Source organism: Pteropus medius, unplaced genomic scaffold (assembly GCF_902729225.1).
Source record: "Pteropus medius unplaced genomic scaffold, Ma_sr-lr_union100, whole genome shotgun sequence".
In the NCBI taxonomy this organism is placed as follows: Eukaryota; Metazoa; Chordata; class Mammalia; order Chiroptera; family Pteropodidae; genus Pteropus; species Pteropus medius.
Window position 1 is genome coordinate 2,821,564 of NW_024342466.1, and position 24,727 is coordinate 2,846,290.

The 24,727-nt window shown below is 51.9% G+C and overlaps 1 protein-coding gene across 1 annotated transcript; it reads right to left on the bottom strand.

Annotated features, from left to right (window-relative positions):
- Window positions 1–420: 420 nt before the first annotated feature.
- On the bottom strand, window positions 421–24,598 carry ILKAP (ILK associated serine/threonine phosphatase). Its single transcript, XM_039860663.1, has 12 exons — window positions 24,429–24,598; window positions 17,011–17,076; window positions 16,494–16,550; window positions 13,836–13,955; window positions 12,669–12,795; window positions 10,899–11,005; window positions 10,435–10,528; window positions 10,065–10,152; window positions 8,594–8,715; window positions 2,682–2,801; window positions 946–1,027; window positions 421–685 (listed from the first exon to the last, which is right to left on the bottom strand). Exons 1-12 carry the CDS (start codon window positions 24,481–24,483, stop codon window positions 545–547), a joined length of 1,179 nt encoding a protein of 392 aa, XP_039716597.1. The 5' UTR covers window positions 24,484–24,598; the 3' UTR covers window positions 421–544.
- Between the last annotated feature and the right edge of the window lie 129 nt (window positions 24,599–24,727).

Here is a 24,727-nt window from a genome sequence, read left to right on the forward strand (position 1 = left end):
GAAGCAGCCGAGTCCTGAGCTGTCGTCGGGGGTGCTTGCGGGGCCCACCACCCCATGGAGGGCCTGAGCTCGTGGGCCAGTCTGCTCTCCCGGCTGAGAGGGTACAAAACATATCGTACCCTTATTTCGCACCCCAACCGCCCTGAACTCGGGTCCTAGCTCGTCTCGGCCAGTCACCACCACCACCTCCTCACTAGGGGATGCCACTTCCCCATCATCCAGGGCCATCCCGAGGGTGACAGAGCACAGGAGAGGGGCCTGAAACTACAAGACAGTGCGCGGTGAATGGCTTGCGGGTCAGTAACCACGAGCCACTGCAAGTCGCCACGGTGGTTTTAACGAGACCCAGAGCATATTCAAAACCAAACACCTAACCTCTGAAGGGTCGAGGGCTGCTCGAAACATATTAGTTCAAAAGACTAGAAAAAAAAAAAGAACCTTTATTTACAACCACGAGAGTCCCACAGGAGTACGCGAAACACACAGATGTGCACACACACACGACCTTGGCCAACGCCGCACCGGGCCCGGCCTCGCGGCGCCCTCAGGGCCCGATCCGCACCGCCATCACGGTGACGTTGTCGGCCGAGCCCCGCTGCACTGCCTTGCTGGCCAGCCTGTTGCAGGCCGCTTCGTAGCGGACGTCGACAGCGGGCTTCCCTTCCCGGCTCTGGATCTTCTCATCCTACCCGCAAGAAAGGGCTGGTAAACGGGGGGCCCGCACCCCGGCCCTCTCGAGACAGCGTCACCAAGAGGAGCAGCTGCTCGCCGTGCCCAGCAGGGCAGGCAGGACAGACTGACCGGTGTCTCCTGGGCAGAGCGGACGTTGCAAGTACACACAAGGGCTGCCCCACAACAATGAGGGGCATGGAGGAGGAACGGGGTGTCCCCGACTCCCAGTTATCTAAAGCTGCGACAACTGGCACTCCCTATGAGCCTTCTTACCTCGAGGCAAGACAAGATGAAGTTCACAGCTTCCTCTGGGGTAAAGACCTTGAAGAGGCCATCGCAGGCCAGCAAAATGAACCTACGATGGAGGGAAGAAGCATAAACGGGTTATAACTACGCAGATGCCACGAAACAGCCTGCAATAAAGGCAAGACGAACACTTGTCCAACTACTCAAAGGCTAATAAACGTTTTTAAAAACCGATTTAACTTCTATGACACGAAGGCTAAAACTACCTAAAAACCATGGCAGGCAGCTCGTATGCATCGAGCCCGGGACTGCCCTCTGGTTGCCAGTAACCTGGGTGTGGGTCAATTCCAGCGTCGGCCGCTGCCCTTCCTTAGGCAAACTCAAAAGTCAAGTCGTTGAATGCAAACGCCGAGTGTGACGGTGAACATACACTGGCTTTCCATCACACCACATCTCGAGCCACCTCCCAAACACGGAGCGAGCGGTTGGGACCTACGGGAACGTCCCTGAATGCCTGTCACCCACAAGAAGGCCACGTGTGAGCCCAGGGCCCAGGGAGGACGACCGTCCACTTTCGCTGTCTGAATATAGGATTCTTCGCTTTCAAAACCCCTGTCCCCTGGGCAGCAACCCCAGGCAAGTCCTCCTCAGCAGCGGTGGCGGGGACAGGTCTGGTTCAAGCTCTCCCGGCACGGGGTACGGGGTTCCCTCGGCCTCAAGCCCTTCTTTGCTCACTGTGCTGTGTGGGTCTCAGCTCTCTTCTGACTGGGGGTTCATGCAACAAGTATGTACCCAGCACAAAGCCTGTGCTGGGGACCAGCAGGGCACAAGTCTGAGCAGACTCCTGCCCCTTCCGGGGAGGTGACAGACCTTGAGTAACTGATCCTACAAACGGGACTACAACCCAGCGTGGAGGGAGTTGGCACCACACATACTAAAGGGGGCTTGGTCTGGTATGGGGCAGATAAGGCTCTTCTGAGCCTCATTCAGAAAAGCAGTGGAAACACGTCCTGGGACCCCAGGTCAGCAAGAACATGGCATGCTGAGGGCAGGGGTGGAGGACAGGAGGTGGCTGAGCGGGGAGGGACGTGGCAGGGCTTCTCGGCTGCGCTCTGGAAGAGACCCCCGCCCCGCCACAGCACAGTCAGTGCACCTCTCACCTCCCCCAGCGACTCAGGCCTGAGCTTCCGCTCTTCCCCATGCCGCCCCCCGCTCCATCCTGCTCTGACCTCTAACGATGACTGGCCGAGGGCTTCCTGTCACCAGGCACAATGTCTACATCCTCGGGCAGCTCAGGACGGGGGACGTACAGCTAAACAGGCAGTCTTTCCCGACCTAGCTTGCTTCTGCCTAAAAACCTCCCATGATTCTTCACCGAGAAGCTAGATTTCAAACTCCTCAGCACAGAACTCAGGGCCCATCACTGTCCCCAAAGCACCTGCCATCGTCTGCCCAGTGCTGTCACTGGCAGCTGCATGGCCGTGCTGTCGTGCCTCTGCGCGTGCTCCCCTGGCCAAGAAGCCCTTCCCTTCTCCACTGCCACTGTATCCCAGAGCAGCCCCCACCCAGGAACCCCTGGACCAGAGCCCCCCCGTCCTGTGTGTTCCCCGCCCGACAGCGGGGCCCATGGGGCAGTGCCGTATCCTCTCTGCAGCTCCGGGGCCTAGCGCAGTGCCTAAGACGTGGCTCGTTATACAAGCTGAAGAGTTGGGAGAGTGACAAGGACACGTGTGTGCATGCCTGTGCCCCTGGGGCCCTTTTACCTGTCATTAGGGGTCAGTTGGCAGCGTCTGATGTCTGGCACGGAGGTGACCCCACAGCGCTTGTACTGCCCATCCCCAATGGAGCGGGACACCTCCAGCACACCCAAGACACGCCCATCCCTAAAATGAGGGGAGAACACTCAGACTCCATCCGCCAGATCACGGGGCCACAGCACTTACAATATGACCTTAAAAGCAGAAAAATGGGACAAAGTGGAAGGTGCAGTCTGCAGAATTCACGTTATTAACCAGCACGGACATTCCTGACCTCACGCACAACACGGAAAAGCGTGCTCAGTCTTCACTGCGGTTGGTCACCACCATGCCTCCTGCTCCTGGCACCTCAGCCCAGCTGCACATGGAAGGGAACAGCGCCCCCCTCTGGCTGCCGCCCATGTGCCAGCACTGGCCTAACCTGTTGATTGGCCCACAGCCCAGAATCAGACTTGGACCTTGATGGGACTCGGGTGCGGGCCTGGCTTTGTCTGTCTGTCATTTTGTTCTTTACCCTAAAGCTCCTCCAGTGACTCGAGCATGTGGCCTGGCCCCGAACAGGTGGGGCTAAGGGCACTTTCGCATTTCACTTCAATCAGATTTGGGAGATACTCGAAGGCGACTATCCCCACGCCCTAGGCACCCTTCCTCCCTACTGGGTCTGGGCTGGACTCGCAGCACCCGGGGTCGGCGGCCTCCTGTGCAGCGTGGCACTACCGCCCGTTCTCCTTCCAGGGGAGGGTGGGGTGGGGGTGACAGAGATGGGCTCCTCGTTGTGAGACAGCTCCCACCGCAGGGGAACGGTCCTCAGCTCGACTCCCCGAGAACATTTTACTGCGACCTTGGCAGCTGGCACTTCCCGGGCCCCCACACCCTGGCTTATGCGCCCAAGGGAAAAGCCACAGTGGACGGGGTGCGGGAGGGCGCTGGGCAGGCACTGACACTGGGCCTGAAGTGCGGTGTCCCCAGGGGCTCCCGGTGCTGGAGCAAGCAGCTCTGCAGATGCTGTGGGCCCGTGCCTGGGGCAGGGAACTCCGCGCCTGGGCCCTTCGCCGAGCCCACGAAGCCACCGCCCATGGGACGGCTGAGTCATCAGCAACGAAAACAACTGCTGACGTCTGATGTGGGGAAAAGCCGAGCAGTCCTCCCAGAGCAATCAGAACGCGGGGCCGGAGGGGCAGAGCAGGGCTGAAGACTGGAGGGACCGGGTGGGGGCCCGGCCTTGACAGCACCAGTCAGGACGCAGCTCCAAGCACAAGGACCACGGAAAGCCAACAAAGGGCCTCTTCAGCGGCTGAGTGACTGGGTGCCCAGGATAGAGTCCCCTCCTCTCAGTGCTAAGTGCAACTTGTGTCAAGGAGACTGAGTTCAGTGATGGGTCTCAGGAGACCCAGTTACCGTCAGCAACTTTGGGCACAGCACGACTCAGTACAAGAAACGAGGATCAATCCCACACATGCGCCGCACCTCAGAGGCTGCCATGTCCACTCTGGTTTACTGAGCAAAGTCCCACAGAGTGAAGTCCTGCACCCAACCCAAGGGCCCAAGTGACAAACCCAAGAAAAGCCACTGAGACTTCAGAAAATGACGTGGCGAGCCGGCCTGGGACTCTGCCTGCACCCAGTGCGACCGCTTGCATAGGGTGTGCACGTGCAAACGTCACTCAGCTCAGCGAATCGGAGCACCGACTGCAAGACCGCTGTCACCGCAGCATGGAGCCTCACTGCCGCCTGTGTGAGGGCCACCACGGCCAGACCGGTCAGGGAGCAGCCGCCCTTAGGTGCTGGCACGCTGGCGTGGTGACACGGCTGGCTCCGCACAGCTTCCATCTTCACTCCTTACCACCTGCCCAGCGAGACTCGCTCCTGCTGGCGGGAAGGCTACGCGGCGGCCTGATGCTCCCTGCTCCAACTCAGTCAGGAAGAGAGGCACAGAGGCGGCCAACCTGGCTGCAGCTCTCCTGGCACATGAGCAAAAGCAAGGTCACACTCTGCTGCCATCTATGAGCAAAGCAAAGGCTGGGTGGTGGAAGCTCCATCTTCTGGGCATCCCGAGGGCGGACGCCCAAGTTCAGTGTCTTAACCCGATGGGTGCTACGGCCAAGCCTGCAGGTGCGGCCCCAGCCCGCTGCCCGCACTATTGGCCCTGCGCCTGACCAGGCGAGGCCTACCGGAGCGCATATTCAAGACTCAGGGCCGCGTGTGCAAGCCCGCCTCAGCTGCGCAGCTCAGGGCCGCGTGTGCAAGCCCGCCTCAGCTGCGCAGCTCAGGGCCGCGTGTGCAAGCCCGCCTCAGCTGCGCAGCTGCCGTCCTTACGAAGTGAGAGTGAAACCGTCCATCTTCGGAGGGCCCATGGGAGACAGAGGCGCGCTGCTGTGCACAGCATCCCGCCGTCGGTGTGAGAAAGTAGGAAAGGTAAAAGACTACGCACACAGATTTGCTTACTTTTGTAAGACGGCACACTGGAGAGAATCAGGAAATAAAGGGAGAGAGACAGGGATGAAGGCACGACACTTGCAAATACGCCTTTTTATATAATTCAGCTATCTAACCACGGAAAAATGCAGAATTTCAATTTTTAAGTTGTGGTAGAAATATATACAACACAAAACTTACCATTTTATCTAGTTTTAAATGTGCAGCTGAGTGGCATTAGCACAGCCACAATGTTGTGCAGCCGTCACCACCGCCGCCTCGAGGACCTTTCCAGAAACGCCCCCGTTACCCAGCACTCGCCACACCTCCTCCCGACAATTCCCACTGCACTCGTCTATGAGAATTCTGGCCGCTCTTCGGACCCCGTATCAGTAGAAGCGGGCAGTGTGTGGCTCGTGACTGGCTCGTTTCACTCAGCATGACGTCAAGGTGCACGCTGTAGCGCATGAGCCATCTGCTTCCAGGTTCGGGCTGAACAGCGTTCCACGCTCTACCACTTCATCAGCCAACAGGGAAGCCGCTACGGACACGGCTGTGTGCGCGTCTGTTCAGATCCCTGCTTTAAATTCTCCTGCGCGTGCACCCTGAAGTCGAGCTGCGAGATCACGTGGTAACTTTTTAATTTTTGAGGAACTTCCATACAGTTTTCCACGGCAGTTGCACCATTTTACATTCCCACCAACAGTGCACAAGAGTTCCAACTTCACCATGTAAATGCCTGATAATAAAGGGGAAAAGTCCTAAAATCTAAAACAAATTGAAACAAAAGGATCATAAATGACCGAGGTGGCAACAAGCACGGGAATAGCAATGACTCCACGCTGACACATGGAACTCTGCACGGTCCTCGTGAGAAACAGTCCAAAGACAAGAGAACTACACGAACCCAAACTTCACTAACGGCGACAACGTCAACACCGTGACTTTAAAGCACTTTTGCAAATAAATATACTCTTGGTAATAACCAAGATTTTCAGAAGAGAGGAAAAGAGATACGACCACTGCATTAAGCAGCTCAGAGGAGGCTGCACCGTTAAACCAGAGTGAGCAGCACAGACCCAAGCGCATGGTCCGACGTGTGTCCCGGCTCCAGCCTTGGACAGGCTTAGGCAGCCCAGCTGAAACAAGCATCCCCAGCACGTGGAGCTTGGATTTAAGGACACATGCAGACCTGTCTGAAGGACACGAGAGTCAGCTCTAAGGAGCCCCCTTCCGCTGGCCACGCCAGGGGTGATGTGAGTAGCGAAAGCACCATGACCTATGGCCACAATCAGTGCACAGAACACATAAAATCCATCGCCACACGGCGATTCACAGGGCAAGGAACGACAGGAAGGGACAGAAGCAGAGGAGCGAAAGCAAAAACACTAATTTCCATGCATGTTAAGTGTGGCTGCCTCACTTTGTAAATTGGCAATGAAAGAGTTAAACATTTACCCTGCTTTTTGAACAGAAACTATGAGTCACACCCCGCGCCCACCCCCCCAGGAAAGCTCTTTTGTACGACACCTGCTGATAGCTGTGACAGGACTCTCAGGAGCAGAAAATCATCTTTGCCACTCTACAGAATACCGATTCGGGCAAGAGTCACTAAGGGGAGATGACACCATCGACGGACGGTGACGGTGAACAGAATACTCACAAGGTGCCAAAGGCCACGTCCCAGATTACCTGCTACCACATAGGGAAATCTGTCCCCTCACTCGGAGACTTTGCTGCTACCACCACGGCCCAGTGCTGGGGTGAGCCGAGGGCTCCATGACGAACGAACTCACTGAAGGGAGGGACAATCAGGTGTAGGACACCCCCTTCAAACACTTTTTGCTAAAAACGTTGAATCTGAATCTTGAGAAATCTTCAGATCTAACTTCCAGTGAACAACATAAACAATACTAGGGAAAAACAGGCCAACTCAGAAGATGGTGGCCCTGTACGACCGCCGGCCTGGCCCAGCATGGGACCCCGGCCGAGGAAGTGAGGACCGGCCCACGCTGAAGGATGCACGTCCAAGGCAAACAAACATGAAGGCCGGAGGAGCCCCGGTTTCAAAGACTCGGGATAAATGAGAAATGTGAACACAGACGGGATGCTAGATAATCTAATATAACTTAAGGGATTACTTTCTTAGCTGCTACTTCTGCAACTAATTTTCAGATAATCCAGCCTACCACTCACATACACAAAGGGCATTCGGCAAAGTGTTAACTTATGAATCTAGGTGGTCGATGTTGAAACGTCTGCTCTGACGTTCTTAAATGTTTTCCTTGTATTTTAAAATTTTAATAAAACGAAGGCGGGGTGGAGGAAAAGAAAAAGCACACCCGTCCTGGCCTCAGGCTGGAGATGGGACCACAGCCTGGCCTGCCGCTCAGGAGCGAAGAGCCACTGCCGTCCGAGCCTCCCACCCTCCTCTCTGAAATGCGGGGCTGGCCCTGAGCCCACTGTCAAACGCTCTAAGGCGTCTATGCCGCGCTTACTAAGCGGGTCCTGGGAAACGGGACGTGACCGCAACATAGCTGATCACGCAGCCACAGGACTGAGCCAAACGTCTTTTTGACGTGTTCAAAGGCAGAGTTTTAAAGCTAGAAGGGCAGAAAAGGTGACGTCGACACTAACACTGAGCCACACTCTTGGGCATGGCTTTCCACAGCAACCACGGTGGGAAATCAGGCCCATGACCCCACCGAGGCACAAGAGACAGCTGTGACCAGGGCCTACGTCCCCTCGTTACTAACCCAGCAGCACTGAACCAACTCGAAGAGTCCTGCCTCCTCTCCAGACCTCCCCATGCCGCTGGCTAGAATCAGCCCAGAGCAGAGACGTCTCCGGGTGCACGACACGTCCGAGGACACGTGACTGCAGCCTTACATGGCTTTGCTACTTCTCTCTCATCCCCCACAAAAAAATCATAATGGTCAAGCTGTACGATGAACCACAGTACACTTCTGACAAATTCGCAATGCCACATCCCTGAAGAAGTCTCCTCAGGTGGACAAGCCTCAAGGTCTCCTTTAGCGGCCAGAGGGATGGCAGACGACAACCAGGACAAGGCTGAACGAGAGTTGCGAGCAAGTGGGGCAGACGGAGCCAGACACGGGCGGCCCCTGTGCCTGAGGAGGTGATCCCCAGGGAGCCCAGAGATCGTGAGCCCAACGAGCGTTCACAGTCTTAAGCACGTCAGTTCTCTCTGGAGAACTGGCTGAAAAATGTAGCTCATTCAGCTGTGACGAAGGACGGCGTGATGGCATCTACGCAAGTTCCTGGGCACAGGAACGTGGCAAGTGGGGTACTTGAACCTGAGACAGGGTTTCTGCTTCTGCGAATTTAGAGAGGCATATTTCCTGCACGTTTTTTGTTCCCACTTGGACCTACGTGGCCAAGTCAGAGTCCCATCACCCTGAAGCCTCCGCGACGCGGAAAGCTCACCCTCGGAAGTCTCACGGCCGCTTTCACAGTGAGCGCCCCGCCCCTGGAGGCCGTTACCTGACATTCCCTCCAGCCTTCTGTATTCTCATCCGTTCCTCATACTGTGTGGGATTGTGCTCCTTGCTGAGGCTTAAGGCGGCATGCTTCTGGCTCTCCTCGTTGTAGCGACACAGGATGGCCTGCGAAGACAGATGACAGCGGGGGTGAGACGTGGGTGCTGGGGCCACCGCTGAGGAGAAAGGGTGATGACTGGGTTGCAGATTCAGGCTCCTGCGACAAACGTGAGTTCAAAAAAGTAGCAGAGTCTGTCACAGAAGCACCGGTCTGGGAGAGAAGCCCGAGTTCGGGTCTCAATTCCAGTGCAAACTCCGCTGGGTGAGCACAGTCGGGTGCTCACCCTCCTAGGCCGTTGTCTTCTCACGGTTACAGGGAAGGGAGGCCTTAGCGAGCACCAAGGTCCCCTTTGGCCAAGTTACTCCTAGAAGAGTCTGGGAGACGAGGGCGGAGTTCGGCATGCTGCCCAAGCACGTCCCTGTGTGTTCCCGCTATGCTGGCCGTCCGGCACTTTGGACGAGCTCGTATTTCAGAGGAGGAAGCTGAGGCCCAAAGCCAAACACAGCACCAGGACTCACGTCTGAGTCTGCCTGCAAGGCCGTTCTCATTTTGGGCCCATTTTACTCACAGTCTTAAGTCATTTGGTCTGAACACCTATGAACTGGAGACAGCCTACTGGACAATCACCTGGTGCGAACCCCACTAGGCTGGACTGTCACCTGCGATGATCACCACTGTAGCCTTAGGGCCATTTCTTCAATACACAAATCACCCTAAAAGCAACGGGGGGCAGGGGTGCAGCTATCTCCAGGTCTGAAGATGCCGCCCGAGAGTGAGAAGGGTCACGTCATCACTGTGACCGGTAATGGGCAGGGAGGCTGGCTGGAAACGCGCCACCCTCCAGCTTTAGGTCATTTCCTAGCATCGTGACTGGGACCCAGGCTGTGCGTCGCCAGTGGGAAACGATTGGGTTTTCTCCTTCAGCCACATGGGCTGGGTTCAACGGATGACTGGCACGTCACCTCGCTCTGTTCTAGCCAGGCTGTTGAGTTATTCTGAAATCGCAATGATTTTAAGAGGCAGGGATTAATACCTTTCATTCATTACTGTCTGAGGTCAGAGAAATGAAGTTAAAGCATGTTGAAGTTACCTGATTACCGACTAAATTCCGGCCTACAGCGCTGTCTACACAGAGTACACACAAGAAAGAAAACGCGGGAAACGAAGGAACACGACGACACCCGGATTTTAAAGCAGAAGGTCTGCGACGGTGCTCAAGTCTTCCCGGAGGACAAGTGCCTCAAGCTCAGCTGCTATCCCCACTCAGGACCTAGACTCTGCAGAAGCCCCTGCAGCGACCCCACGGGACTTCAACCCAGCCATCATCATCGCTTTCCTCTTCGACAAGCGCTTGCTACGGTTCGTCCCCCCGTGACATGCTGTTATCTAAGTGGGTGGCTCCAGAGCCACATACCCGGCTATCTCCGAGGTTGGCAATATAAAGAGTGTTGTCTACAGCCAGAACACACGTGGCAGTGGACCCATCTTTCCAGGCAGGCTTCCTGGAGGGAAAGACATCAGAAATACAGTCACCACCAGCATGCTAGCACTTTGAGACTCATTTCCAGAGCCAAATGGAAAGTGTCTTATACTTCAAAACGAAACGTTTCCTTGAAACTTACTTTTTTCCCGTTTCAGAGTTAGTTAACAGGTGTAAGAGCTTACTTGGTGCTAGGTACTTTCCAGACAGTGAGCATTAGTATTAAACTAAATCAGGAGACCTGAAATGTGTTTAGGAAAACAACACACACACTCCACTCACGTCTTCGCGTGGTTCTACTTACTGGCTTGAGGCTTGTTTAAGGAACTCTTCATCGGTATGCTTAAAAGTGTCCAAAAGGCATCTCTTCACGGTTTTCTCTACACTGATTACATCCCCTATTACAGAAGGAACAAGAGAGCAAACTCTTCAGGAGCGGAGGCTCGCTTCCTCCCACTGCCATTCTGCCATGACCGAGAACGACCCATCTCCTCGCCGACGAGACAGGGCCATCTGCACTGGCTGCAGCAGTCTCCCGAGTGTAAGGGCGAGACACCCGCTTGTGCCTGGACGCTTCGCGAGAGGTGCCAATCACCGAGACACGAGCGACTCCACGAGGCACACATGCGCGGCCGCTACACCCGCCTGCCTCGGAGCTCGCTCCTCTCGGCCCTGCTCCTGTCGTAATGACCCTTCGCTAAAGCCAAAGTGTCTGATCCACACCAACGGCAAACACCGAATGAACACGAACTTAGTTCTCAGACTCACCTTTAGGAAATTTCCTGATTAAGTTCTGATGCAAATTCTGTGCAGCAAATTTTGAGGCTCTAATTCCTCCATGTCCATCGAAAACAGCAAAATAAGAAACCCGGGTACTAGGAAAATGAATTAGGAGTCAGTGAGTCTCACAGCAAACATTACTCCTATCAGAAGCTCTTCAATCTTATCTCAACCAGTGAGCAACGACGAGAGAGAGGAAGTCTCACTGGTAAGACACTAGTCACATGGTCACAAACGGGGAAAAAAGGCAGTAACGTTAACTAAGACAAACGTTTAAGTAACTTGCATGGTATTTCAAAATTAAAAGTTAACTCCTCAACACTTGTTTCAAAAATCAAGATCTATTAATTCAGTGAAGATGAAATTAAAATTCATCTATTTTAAATTTTTCTATTTAAACCAGTTTTAGTTTTAAACACTAAGGCACAGATAATTACTGACCCAAGACAGTCAAAAACACTTGTGAGAGCAGGGGTCGTTCCGGGGTTGTCACTCACACGGATGGATGTCTACACCTTATCACTTATTCCTATTCCCCTCCCAAGTGTTGCCAGGAAAATTCACATATGTGGGGGAAATGGCGCTAAATAACAAACTGATTCAAGAAAGAAAGAACAAAATGTCCAGGGGAAAGGACATTCACTTGGCAGACCTGTCTCGCCCAACATTTTTTTTTTTCTTTTGCTCCTGACATTCTGAAACCCTTTTCAACCTGGGACGTTACGACCCACGAAAGAATAAGCTTCACCTGGCTGCGCGTCAGACCTGGTATCTCGTGGCATCGCGCTGGCCTGGTGTGGCTTGGTGTTCCCCATCAGACCCACCCCAAAGGCTCTGTTCCCGCAGCCCTCCAGGAGCCCTCTCCTGGCTTTGAAAGTGACTCCAAGGCACACTCACGGAGCAAGTGCACACGCACATACAGTTGCCTCAGAACATGACCAGGTACCCTGGGCCATTGCCTCACGATTAGCCTGATCCACCAGACAAAAGCTACTGGCACTGATGGCCCCAGCACACTATGTTAATGACTAGTGTCAGTGAAGGTAACACCTGGAGTATGTAAGTATAGAACCACCAGGTGGTTTGTGCCATGTAATTATGAAACATACACACAACGTCACGTACGTAAACATAACGAATGTCAATGACCACCTGGATGCCCTGCCTCTGGCTGCTTTTCCTCCACACCTAAGACCTTACCCAGAAGGCTACGTTTCAGCGTGTCCGGATGAGGCTACTTCTCCCTGTCTTTCCTCCCCCTGAAGCCATCGGTTTCTGCTCTCCCTGAGCCCTCGCCATCGTACTAGCCCTCCGTGGTCACCACTCGCTGCTGCACCTCGGGGCTTCCACCTCCCTCTTCCGGGCCACACACCTGGAAAACTCCTTGGCGGCAGCTCGTCAAGCACCGGTGGCGAGGAACACACCCCAGAGCCCCCACGTGGAGCCACTTCCCAGAGAGCAGGCCTTCCCAACGTCAACACGCTGACATCTGGGGCCGGACGGCTGTGACGGGGCTGCCTGGTGCACTGTGGGACGCTGGGCAGCACCCTCGGCCTCCCCTACCAGACTCTGGAGCACACCCACTGTGACAACCAAAAACGTAAGGGGGGAGGGGGGCAAATGCCATCCCAGCTGAATACTACTTTCAAGTGGTGGGTGTCAGTCCTTCTACTGAATACACACTGGACGGAGCCCAAAGCTTGTCAGTTTGGTCCAGAGCTTTATGCCGACCAGGCCCGCTGGAGTGCGGACACTCACATGAGGGATGACGGGGGCCCGCACTCCTCGGTGATGTCATTCAGGATGACGTGGGCGTCCTGCATCTCCTCCCGCTCACCCTTCCGCTCGGCCACGTAGCCTTTCAAACTGAAGATCACTGAAGAGGCTGAGAAAAGAGAACACAAAGCCAATACAAAACTGTGCCCTTCCCTCCAGAAGCCCTAATCCCAGAGCAAATGCGAGGGAACGGTCAGCAATGTCCTAACGGGGCACGCAGATAAGCCACACCCCTCGAGGCCTCTCCCCGGGGGCAGTCTGCAATGGAGGTCGGACCAGTGCCGGCCGGGGCCAGTCTCCGCAGCGCTGAGCAGTGGAGAGGGGACAGCAGAGGACAGCAAGGAGCACAGGACAGCTCCGTCTGAGAAGGCGTTAGGCAAAGCACTACTTTCGAGAAATGCGAGTAAGTAGAGCTTATGCCGAAGGCCCTGCCGGACACCTGAAAACCTGCACTTCCACGCGTGAGGCCGGTAAAGAATCTGAACGGCAAGATCAGCTGCTCTTGCTTTAACTAAGAAGGAAAAGGGTACGGGAGTCCACCTAGGCACAGAAACCTACTCATACTGGACGCCGGGCCAGCCTAAGCTGGCTTTCTGACCCCAAGGGCCGTGTAAATAACAGAGCAAGCGCTCTGCGAAGCGCCGCTGCTGCGGGCACAGAGCTCCTCAGGGGAAGGACGAAGCCCCCGCAGGGCAGCGGCTGAAACCCAGAGCTGCTCCTCTCCCGCTGATGCCTTTCGTTTCTCCCACTCCGACAAGCTGCAAGGCTGACTACAAATTTCAATTGCTCTTTGCAGCCTCGGGCTCAAAGGGGAAGCTGTCTACGGTGCTAACAGGGAATTCACGGTGCCCATCAGCCGGCAGGGAACGAAGACTCAGGATCAGAAAGACAGAGAGGGCTGAGTCAAGGCTACCTGTGTTTTTAAACCCTTGGAAGAAACGTAGGTTTCCCACCTGACCAAAGCAGAGAAAGTAAAGAGAGAGGAACCAAAAGTAAACTCTGGAAATCTGTTTGCAAAAAGGGAGCCCTACGCGCTCCTTAAATACAGACGCGAAAGGAAGCAGCAGCATCAGACAGCTGAGCCTGCTTTTGCTCTGGGTTGTTTTGGAAGATGAAGTCTAATACATTTGTTTTCAAACTGTCTAAAACCTTTACAAACTTTCTTTTCCACAAGCTCTTCACTGCCATTCTTCTCTTCCTCAGAGGTTTTCCTCTTTGCTCCTTTCCCTTCATTCTTTACCAGCTGGGCTAGCGAGGTGTCGAGAGAACCTGGAAATGAAGTAAAAACCAGACAGAAACACAGCTGTGGACTGCTATAAAAGATCCCCCAGCGGACCGGGCTCCCCGCAGCCTTCAGAGGCAGATGACATGTCAAGCCTTCAGAGGCCTGTGAGAGGCAGGCACAGCAGCCCTGGCTGTGGTATCAAGGGCCTGGGCAGTGCGCTTGGGCACCTGCGTGGAAGACCACGAGTTAGGGTCAGGCCCTGCTCAGACCAACCATGGGAGCATGTGCAAGAGAGGCCTCTCGGCGGTAAAAAGACACAGCTGTACCCGGGGCTGCAGCACGCACGCCATGTTTGACACCCACAGGTTCTTATTTATAAATAGGGACATTTCCAAAATCCGCAAAGCGACACTCCTGAACAAGTTCAAAAAAAAAATCAAGTGCCAAAACGGGCTTACAATGAGGTAAATGTCGGACTTTAAGGGCTGCAGGTACCCCAAAAGGTAAATGGGGCTGCTGGAGCCATTCCCAGACGCGAAGAAAGGCATGTGCACTCAAAGCCAGGGCCTGGAGCGCCTGCGGTGGGCGTGCCTTCAGAAAGGTCTGGTTTCCAGGCCCAGTTCTGCTGCTCACAGGAGGTGTGCCCGGCAGGCAGGTTACTTCACCTCCCAGCCCGTTCTGCACCGGCAACTCCGGAATAGTCGTCCTAGAAGGCTGTTTGAAAATTGATGGGGACGAGGTGCATAAAGCATTTATCACAGTGCCTGGTCCACCGAATATCCAAGAGATGGCAGCTGCTGTCACAGCGAACGGGCCCAAGTGTTCCCCGCACTTAGGCATAAAGCACGCGGCCATTTACGCAACTCCCCTTTGCCCGACATTTCTGAGTGGAGGAAAAGGGAAGAAAATGTCCCTGCATTTTATAATCCATCCTTTTGCAAGTAACTGATTTTTATTTCATACCATAGTATAACATGACAGACGTCCCACCCCACATAACATGCCAAATTAACAGGAAACGTCGGGCGTTTCCAGGAGACCCTCCTGCCACTTGCTGTTTGTGCTCCGCTTTCGCCATGGGCACGTAAAAGAATCCTTTCTTTAAAATTGCAAAACAGGAATTTTTAAAGCTTTGCTATTGACTTCTAGTTACACCACACTGTAGTCAGAAATGTGGTCTGTCTATAAAATCGATTCTTTACTGGGGCTTCCTTTACGTCCTAGAACGCAGTCCATTTTTATAAACGGTTCTTGCCTGCTTGAGAAGAATATATCTTCTCAAGAAATCCAAAATACTGGATTGGATGTAAGACTGGATTCTATGTCCCCAAAACCAAACTTGCTCTCTGGGGTGCTGAGATATTAGCTGTGACTGGCTGACCGTCTTTTGCCCCACAGACAACTAAGCATGGCTATGCTGGCTCTTTCCTCTATTAAACCTGTTGCGAGCCCTGTGTGCACACATTAACTTTCATCGTAACTAAAGGCGCTGTCTTTATTGGGAAGGCCAAACTGTGAGCGTGAGGATGCTGTAGTTTCCTGGTATGGGTATGTAAGATGATTGTATTACTTTTTCCAAATACAGAAATGATACTAATTTAATCCAAACTTTCTAGACTAATTCCAATGATTTTATGGTAATGAATTACTACAAAAAAAAATTGTATGAAAAGCAGCAAATGTTCTATTTGACGATATAAAGGTTTTCACACCAGAATACAACTGCACATGAAAAAAGACAGCCTGCATCCCAAACTGACATCCCCCTACCACCGCCACCGCAGTACCTTCCCCTCCCCTCTGGGAATTCCCCGGAGAAGTCCTCAGGGAGATGGAGTCACAGAGCCTCACTATGACAACCTAGAGAAATCTGCTCCATGCTCCCCTTCTATGTGACTGGGACATAAAAAGAAGTTAAACATTTATAGAACAGAGGTGGTGTTAACAGGCTTGACAAAAATCAAATCAAATCAATAAACAGAATCTTGACGACATATGAACCAAGTGAAAAATATTAACTAACGTCTTGCATTGCAAAAAAATTCCTGCACAGGGGTCTGTACCAGTCAGTCACTAAACCAGTGTCATTCAGACCTCGTTTTCTGAAATCAGAAAATTTTTAATGTAAGTAGCATGAAACAGAAGATTTATTTACCTGAATTTATGGGTTTAGGGATACTGAAAATATTTTAACCGTTATTTCATATATGAAGACACCTGCTGGATCCACTGGATCCATCAGGAACATAAGGCAAACCAGAATGACAGATGTGGGCTTTTTTTTTATTTTTAATTAATAATAAAGTTCAAAGTAAATTACTGAACTCTTAATTCTTAGTCAATTGTAAGATGAACCACAAGAAGTTAAAAAAAAAAAAAATCGCCACAAAGATGATGTAGTGAAGTACCTACCTAATCTTTTTGCTTCCATCTAATGGTGCCTGTTTAGTTTTAATAAACTTTATGCTGTACTATGACTTAATGCCATCCTAAACCCTCTGAAAAGCTATAAATAAATTTGACATAAGAGTAAAATCTGTATTATTTCCATCAGCACATTGGATTTTTTCCCTACCACTTACCTGAATCACCACTGCTGGCTGGTGGGAGATCATCAAAAAGCAAAGGTCCCCCTGATCCTGAAACACAGCAGAACACTTGGTGAACCCATAAAACCTGGGTGAGGCTTAAGTTTCAGAATCCATCCCACCAGGACACCTATGTGGGTCATTGAAATAAACTCAAAACTCTTGTGTCAATCCAATGGCAACTCACACTGCAGTTAATGTCTTGAACCTATTTTAAAGTCCTATCGTTGAAAGGAAACAAAAACCTGCCTTAAAGAGTTAAATCCTATTTGTTTGTAAAAGAAACACTCAAATGAACCAGAGAAAACTGCTCAGCATCTTTACGCAGTTTCTCAGGGCTAGCGACTAGTGGATTTGTCTGCCTTACCTGATGCCATGGATTCAAAACTTAAGACAGTCCAACACCTAAAACATCTGTGTGTTGAAAATGGGGGAAAGGGAAAAAGATTGAGACAACTACAATCCCAGGATGACACGTTGACACACACCTGGGAGAGCCTGAAGACTGTACCTGAGTCAGTACTGCCGGCCGGAGGGAGGTCGTCAAAGAGCAGAGATCCTTTCCGAGCTTCTTTCCCTAGGACACAGGACACCTGCTTAGGTCACCGGTCGGGGAGGGGGGTGGGCGTGTCAAAGGGGGAAACTTTTGAGATAAGTTCGCTATTAAAGTCTAATGTTCTCTCTGTTGGACAAATTTTATTTTTAAAAATATTTTCTTGACAGTTATTTAATATGGACATGTTCCCAACAGTTACAGGCAACATAAAAGCAGTGAAAGATGACCCGACAGGCATTTTTAAGGGACGCTGGGTATTTTGAGAAAAATACTTGTCTTGATAATTTCATTACTGAAATCAACAATCATTTTAAAATCTTTCTCTAGAAAGTGAATCCTGGGAAGAAAAAAACCTGATTCTCGAGCAAGAAAACAATAATTTGGTACCTCAGAATAGAACTTCAAAGTTACAGGGACTCTTCAAAGGTCTACAGGTCTCAAAAGATCCCACTTCAATAACCACTCAGAGTCTCAAACAAACGAGCACAGAGACCAGGAGAGGCTGAGGGGTGTCCCCAGCACAATGCCCAGTTCAACAAATGTCTACGGAGAAAATGAGGCATTGCAGATACTCCAAGATTAACTCAGAGAAATCTTTTATCCAAAAAGCTGAAGATTTACAAAACAAAGTACTGGTCTTAAATGTTTTATACTCAATTATTCCTTTCCACATAAAATTGAACCCAATTCCTTATTTTCCAGCTTCCCCTCCAACTTCTATTTAAGCTATTAAATACATGAACCCGCACACAGCTGAGAAGGGAGGAGGGCGTGTGCGTCCACGCTCTGAAGGTCAGCACACTGGCTGGACAACCTGCCCTAGCTCCTGTTCCTCGGAGTTCAAGGACAGAAATGTACTCATTTAAAAACCAATTCAGCCATATCATCTTTTTAAGTCTCTATGCAGGAATGAACAGGGTATCAATGCTACTCTTTCAAAAATAAAAATTTTAATGAACATTTATAAACTCCAAGTAAAAAAAATTTCTTCAGGAGTCTTTTGGTCAGAAGTACCTGAAATACCTGATAAATTCTTGATTTAACAAAAAGTAACTCTTCCGCTTTATACTCCTCATGCAAATGAGGAACGTCTACTCCGTTACTGTCTTATCCCTCGGGATTGCCCTAGTAACTGACGTAGCTGCAAATACTTTCATGTTTTTCACAAGCGACATAAAGACTATGGGAAGTATTCAACGAGCTGCATTACAAGGACACGAAGCGGCATTTAGGATGACCATTGACTCCCAGGATCCGACCCCTACAAGAAGCCCACATGCTCCAGCAGGCCACTTCCAAGGGAGCCCAGACGGTACCGGGTCTAGCCCATTCTCCTAGACGCGAGACTGCATGAGCTGGCCCAGGACATGCGCGCTGCCTTTCGGTGGGGCCGCAGCCAGGCATCTTGGGAGAGGGGGCATCGCAGGGAGGAAGCCAATCTGGAGATAGCCAACTCTTCCACCTGTGCCACGTCAGATCTCAACTGCTGAATTAAACCACCCGCCTAAATCCAGTCTTTCTATTGCCGATGTCTCACGCTGGGGGGGTGTCTCTTTTATCTGGGGAACACACTTCCGGTTCCCGCAAGCCTCCCTCGCAGCAGAGGCCGCAGCTTCGGTACCGGCCTGGCCCCCTCCTCTGGCCACAAGGCAGTCTCAGTGCCCCAAACTGAGCGCCACCCCCCAGGGAACGAGGACACGGCGGGATGCAAAGAGCCCGTCCCCTCCTCTCTCACTCTGGAACACTGTGAGTGGTGGTTCAATCTCACACACGAGCTCACCTCACGCTGTCATCCACCACCCAGACTGGCTCATAAAAATGGTCATGAACATTTCTGCCCGCCAGGACTAGTGCAGTGCTCTCCCTATTCTAAAGCAGCAAACCTTACAGTAGTCTAGGGAGGCAGATACTGTTCTTCCTGTTACTGGTGAGAGAGCGAGGCGGGGAGGCACTTAGGTTAACTGCCCGAGAGAGCCAGTGAGGAGCAGGGATCAAACCCAGGCGTCCGCTCCCAGTCCATGCCCCAGCAGGAGCCACACTGCCACTCCCCCCCCACACACAGGCAGCGCTCCAGGGACTCTGTGAGGGTCATCTCAGGGTCATCTCGTTAACCTCACCTCAGCCCCACGAAGGTGATTCCCCAGGCTCTAGAATGCTTCTGGGACACCTTCTGCATCCATCGAAGGATCACACTTAGTTTGCATCTGGGTTCTTTCTTTTAAAATCCACAGGTCATAGATGCTATAAAGCAGGGTCTCCAACCCCCTGGTCCGTGGACCTGTACTGGTCCATGGCCTGTTAGGAACCGGGCTGCACAGCAGGAGGTGAGCGGAGGGCAAACGAAGCTTCGTCTGCATCTGCAGCCTCGTCTGCATCTGCAGCCGCTCCCCGCGCCGGCATCACCACCTCAGCTCCGACTTAGATCATCAGACATCAGATTCTCATAGGAGCACCGGTCCCTGGTGCCACAAAGGTTGGGGACCGCTGCAGGAAACTTCTGATTAGCCAGAACCTTACATTCTATTCCGGATAAATAGTAATTCAAAATATTGGGGCTACAACCATTGCACGAAATCTGACTTTGACCCAAAACTTTGGAAGAGGTGCCCCAAATTTGAAACAGAAGAACTGTAATAAAGAATGAAACAAGACTGAAGACAATTTTTCATTAGCTAATCTCACCTACATTTTTTTTTTAGTTCTCTACATTCTGAAGCTAAGTCTACTGAAAATTACATACTATACTGAGAAAAATACTCAGGTTGATCACATTCCGCTTAGCTAATGGTTGCTATGTACAATAAAATGACCAAATATTTTGCCTACACTGCTTTTTATACCCACATTTTCTTCTCAACTACAAACGCGATACGTTTTCCCAACGGCACGGAGGCACGAGAGGAAGGCCCCGCCGCCCCACCACGCCCACCCAGGCCACCGCTGGCGGATGTGGCCCACTCTCCTCTCTGCTCTTGTGCTGTGCACGGGGAGCACAGAACATGGACACTGCTCATCACAGGGTCGCCAGGAGTCAGAGCTGATTCGATGGCGCGTAATACGCACTCTTGTGTATGTGCATTTTAGTTTTTAAAGGTAGAAGCATACGGTACACGACCCTCTATGGACACCGCTGGTGACGCGTCTGGGCCCACCTCCTCTTCCTGACAGCTGCGCACTAGTCCACATGGGAAGCGGCACCAGTCACCTGTCCAGTTCCCTTACTGATGGGCATGCAGGCTGAATCCGGTTTATTAGGTGACAGACGATGCCACCGTAAACAACCTCAGACTTAAGTCCTTAGTTAATCTGCCAGAATGCTGGTCAAGGGTATGAGCGGTTTCAATCTGACAGGTGCCAAAAGCTGTTCAAAAAAAGTTGTGGTAACTTCCACTCCCGTACTTCTCGAGAACGTCCATTTCTCTACATCCTCACATCTTAATCCTGACGGGTGGAAAGCACGGCACACCAATGACCTGTCATTCTTCTCTACGGTGACCGAGGGAGCGGAGCCCTGGTTCCTGATGAGTCATTCCATTTCTTCGTCCTTAACCTGACAGGACATCTTTGAACTGTTTTTCTAATGGGTTTTCTCTTTTTCGAATTAACCCGTGTGAGACTTTCACTCATTACAACTAGTAACCTTTAGTAAAATGTATTGTAATTATTTTCTCTCAATTTGTCTTTTGCTTTTGTGGTATTTTGTCCTGCAGAAATTGCTTATTTTTGCATAGTTAAATCTATTTTAATTTTTTATGACCTGAGTTAACTTTTTATGACCTGCTTAACTCTGAAGTTTACAATTAGTCTAAGTTTTTTCTAATATCTTAAACTTTATTTCCTAGACCTCCAGTTTTGTTTTTGTTTTTTTTGTAAGAAATAGTGTGAAGTTGGCCTGCCAAGAACTTATCTAGTCCTTGACAGCTGATCAGCAGTTTTAAAGTGAACTGGTGCAGCAACCTAGTAAGTGAAATAACCACCCTATAAAATTGAAACCGAGTGGCTGCCAAAGTGACTTTAAACCAGGACACCGTTACCTTGTTTGGATGATCAAATACAAGCTGTCAATCTTTAAGACATCAAGTCTGCACTTCTGTATGACATAGCTGAGGGGTTCCGATTCTGTCAGATGTGAACAAACATACCTCCTTTTAGGTAAACCATATATATACACACATACACACATATATACAACATGGGTTTGAACTGTGCAGGTCCAATTATGTGCGGACATTTTTCAACCTTTTCAACCGACTCGACCAGTTAACACCTACGTCATTCAGAGGTCACCTGCGGTGGGGAATCTGCGCATGCAGGGGGCTGGCAGAGTTACATGTGGTTACAGCCAAGTTCTGACGGCACGTGCGCGCGTGTAAACTCCATTCAGCAAGCAAGTGTGTAAGGGCCGGGAGGGAAAGTACTAATGTGACGCAGTGTCTGAAAGCGCTCCTAGGCACGCCTCGCTTCATCGTGCTTCACAGATGGTGCATTTCTCACCAACTGAAGGCAAGACCCTCCACCAGCAAAAAGATTACAACTGACTTTACTGCGACGCTTGCTTTACTCCAGTGGTCTGGACCACAACCTGCAACATCTCTGACGTATACCTATAACACGTTCTTTCTACATTTTTCTTCAGACTATAAAAACTTAAGAGGCTTGATAGCAAGAAGATCAGATGTGATGTTTAAAACAAAAATCAAAGAATTAAACAAAATACACTTGATGTCACCTGAGCAGTGTGATATTTCCTCCCTTTGGATACAGCGTTTTTCACAGAATCCCTTTGAGTGCATTTCCCCCCTTTTGAAACAGCCGTTAAAGTTAACAGTTCATATACTAACATCTGCTAAGCACTGACCACGTGCTTCACCCTGCAGTAAGCACTGGACACCAGTACTCTCCCTAACCCACGCGTTAACGACAGGAGGTGACCGTCCCACTTTACAGATGCAGGATCAGTCACAGAAAGCAGGAAGAGTTCAGATTTGAAATGGGTCTGATCACATGTCCTGAATAACTCTTTTCGGGGACTGTGAAAATGACGAGGGGCTTTACCATTCATTCTGCATTAGCTCAGAAATTTGTGACACCTGCGTATCACAATGAGGGTCATGACAGTAAGGTTTAGCCTCATCTTTCTATCCACTTTATGAAGCAGACATTATTTTCCTCTCATTTGTTCCATTTTTATCAGTCAATACCATCAATTTTCTGAAAAAGTATGCTGTTTAAGTTTTCAAAAATCACAGTATTTTCACAAGATTGTGAAGTCAGATTCTGTTCTTTTTCAAATGTTTTTTTTAACCCGTTAAATCTCATCTTGCTGGTTTTAACTAAGTGCCTGTCAAGAGAACTTTGGATCTCAATTCTGTCACTCATTTTTGTACTTATCCTTCTCAGCTTCCTGTCATTTACATACATAGATGCCTTGTTTTTAAAGCTATTTTTAAAAACACACTCAGCCGAGCAGGGCCTGTGACAGTGTCAGTGCCCTTCCTGCAGGCAGGGAGCACTTCATTAATCCACTCTCCAGGGAAAGGATTTAAACATCATGCAGCCCTCCTGACACCTCAGCCAGGGTTGGACATGCCCTCCCCACTGTCTCTGGCAACAGGTTGCCAACGGCCAACTTGTAAGACTTAAGTTTTTCAAGGGGATGTACAGTGTAGGGAATATAGTCAATAATGTTATAATAACTATGCATGGCGTCAGGTGGGTGCTAGACTAATGGGGTGATCCCTTCATAAGTTACATAAATGTCTAATCAACTGTGCTGTACCCCTGAAACTAATATAATACTGTATGTCAACTATAATTTAAAAACTAAACGAAATTTCTTTAGGAGTTGTCAGATTCTGTATCATCTCAAGGATTCTTTCTTGAGCAGATCTAAATTGATTCTGAGGAAAAAGTTATGGAGATTTTTAAAAAATGACAGGCTTACTGGCACATCTGCAAATCCAAACTCTGCCCCAAACGTATTCAGATAGAAGTTATACTCCATCAACAGAGAAAAAGACTGCATACACAAAGCCAAGGTATTTACGTACAACTAGAACACTCTAGAAAACAAACGACCGAGGTGAGTACACAGGATCAAGGACATTTAGATGCTTCTGTACCATCAGAATGGTCAGTGGGAATAATGGCCCAGAGACCGGCCAGGCCGTTCACATGTGGCCAGCCAGCACCCAGGCTCTGTGGAGGGCAGAACCACCCCTTCCGGAGGGCCCCGGGCCGCACGACTCCTCCACACTGGTTCGCTCAGGCAAACTGGAGAACTGGACGTTCCCCCTCCGAGCACATCCTTCCCTCGCCAGGAATCTCTGCAAAATCACAAGTCCCCCATCTCTGGAGGCCCAATTCCAGCACCGCCCCCTTCCTCACTCTCTGCGGGACTACAAACATCACTCCTGGCCACACCCGCACTGCCCACGGTCCTTAACTTTCGCCAGTTTTAGATAATCACCAGCGTTCATTATTAAGCTCTTGGAGGGTAAAGGCAGGGTCTCATTCACCTCCGTATTCCCCGAAGCAGTTCCCAAACCGTGGTCCCCAGCCCCCGCCCAGCGGGCCAGTCAAAATCCCCCTGGGGATTTGGTGAGGCCCACTCGAGGCCTACCCCAGACTTTCGCATTTAGCTCCATGTCTTTCTTATAGAAACACATACAGGTCCTGTCACATTAAACCTGGAGTGAGCGTAACCCCCTGGGCACAGAGGGCTAACAAAGGCAGCGGTCTCACACGGCTTCCATGCGGAGCTCAAGCCCCGGCCGCCAGGAACTCCCGCGCCCGAGGTCAGGGCCGCAGGAGTGGACCCGGGCTAGGGCTCTTGACTCTGGGGACGGGGGGGAACTTCCTGCGACCCGGGAGAGAACAGAAAAGCACTATGAACCGAAAAGTCAGAGGAGCGCGGACGGTTCAGCCTCGATCTCTGGGGCGAGAACAAAGCCAAACGAAAGCCCGAACTTGTGCCGGCGCGGGATAACGTGCAGGAGGGGAGAGTGGTTTCGACGCAGGCCCAGAGGCTGCGGGGCTGCGGACGCCGCGCCGCCTGCGACGGCGACGGGCCCCCGCGCGCGGGTCCTGGCCGCGACCGAGCCGGCGCTGCGCGGGGCCCGCGCGTGTGCGCTGCACACAAAGGACGCGGCGGCCCGGCGCTGCCCTCGGCCCCGCGCCCGCGGCGAGCCTTTCTTCCTACGCAGCGAACATGGCGGAGGCGCTCCCGCTGCCCAGGCCGCGGCCGGGGCCGGCGCGGGCCGCGCTCGCCCTCCCGCCTCCCCGGCCGCCCGCCTCAGGCACCGCGGGCCTCCAGGCCGTCGCCACGCCGCCCGCCCGCCTTCCCCGCGCCGGCCCGGCGGCCGCCCGCTTACCAGCAGCCGGGCGCGGCGAGCGCTCGGGTTCCGGCAGGTCCCCGAACAGGTCCATGGCGGAGGCTGGGCGGTGGCGGGGTTGGCAGACGCGCAGCCCGCGAGCGGCGGCGGGCCCCACACGCGGCGGCAGCGCGCTCCACACCGGCGGTGGCGGCGGCGACCGGGCGGCGGCGGCCCGTGCGCTGTCAATCAACAGAAGGCGGGCCCAGGACGCCACCAATCGGCGCGCGGCGCGGCCCGGCCGCCCCAGAGTCCTGTGCGCGAGCGAGGCGGGGCGGCGAGGGGGCGGGGCGGCGAGG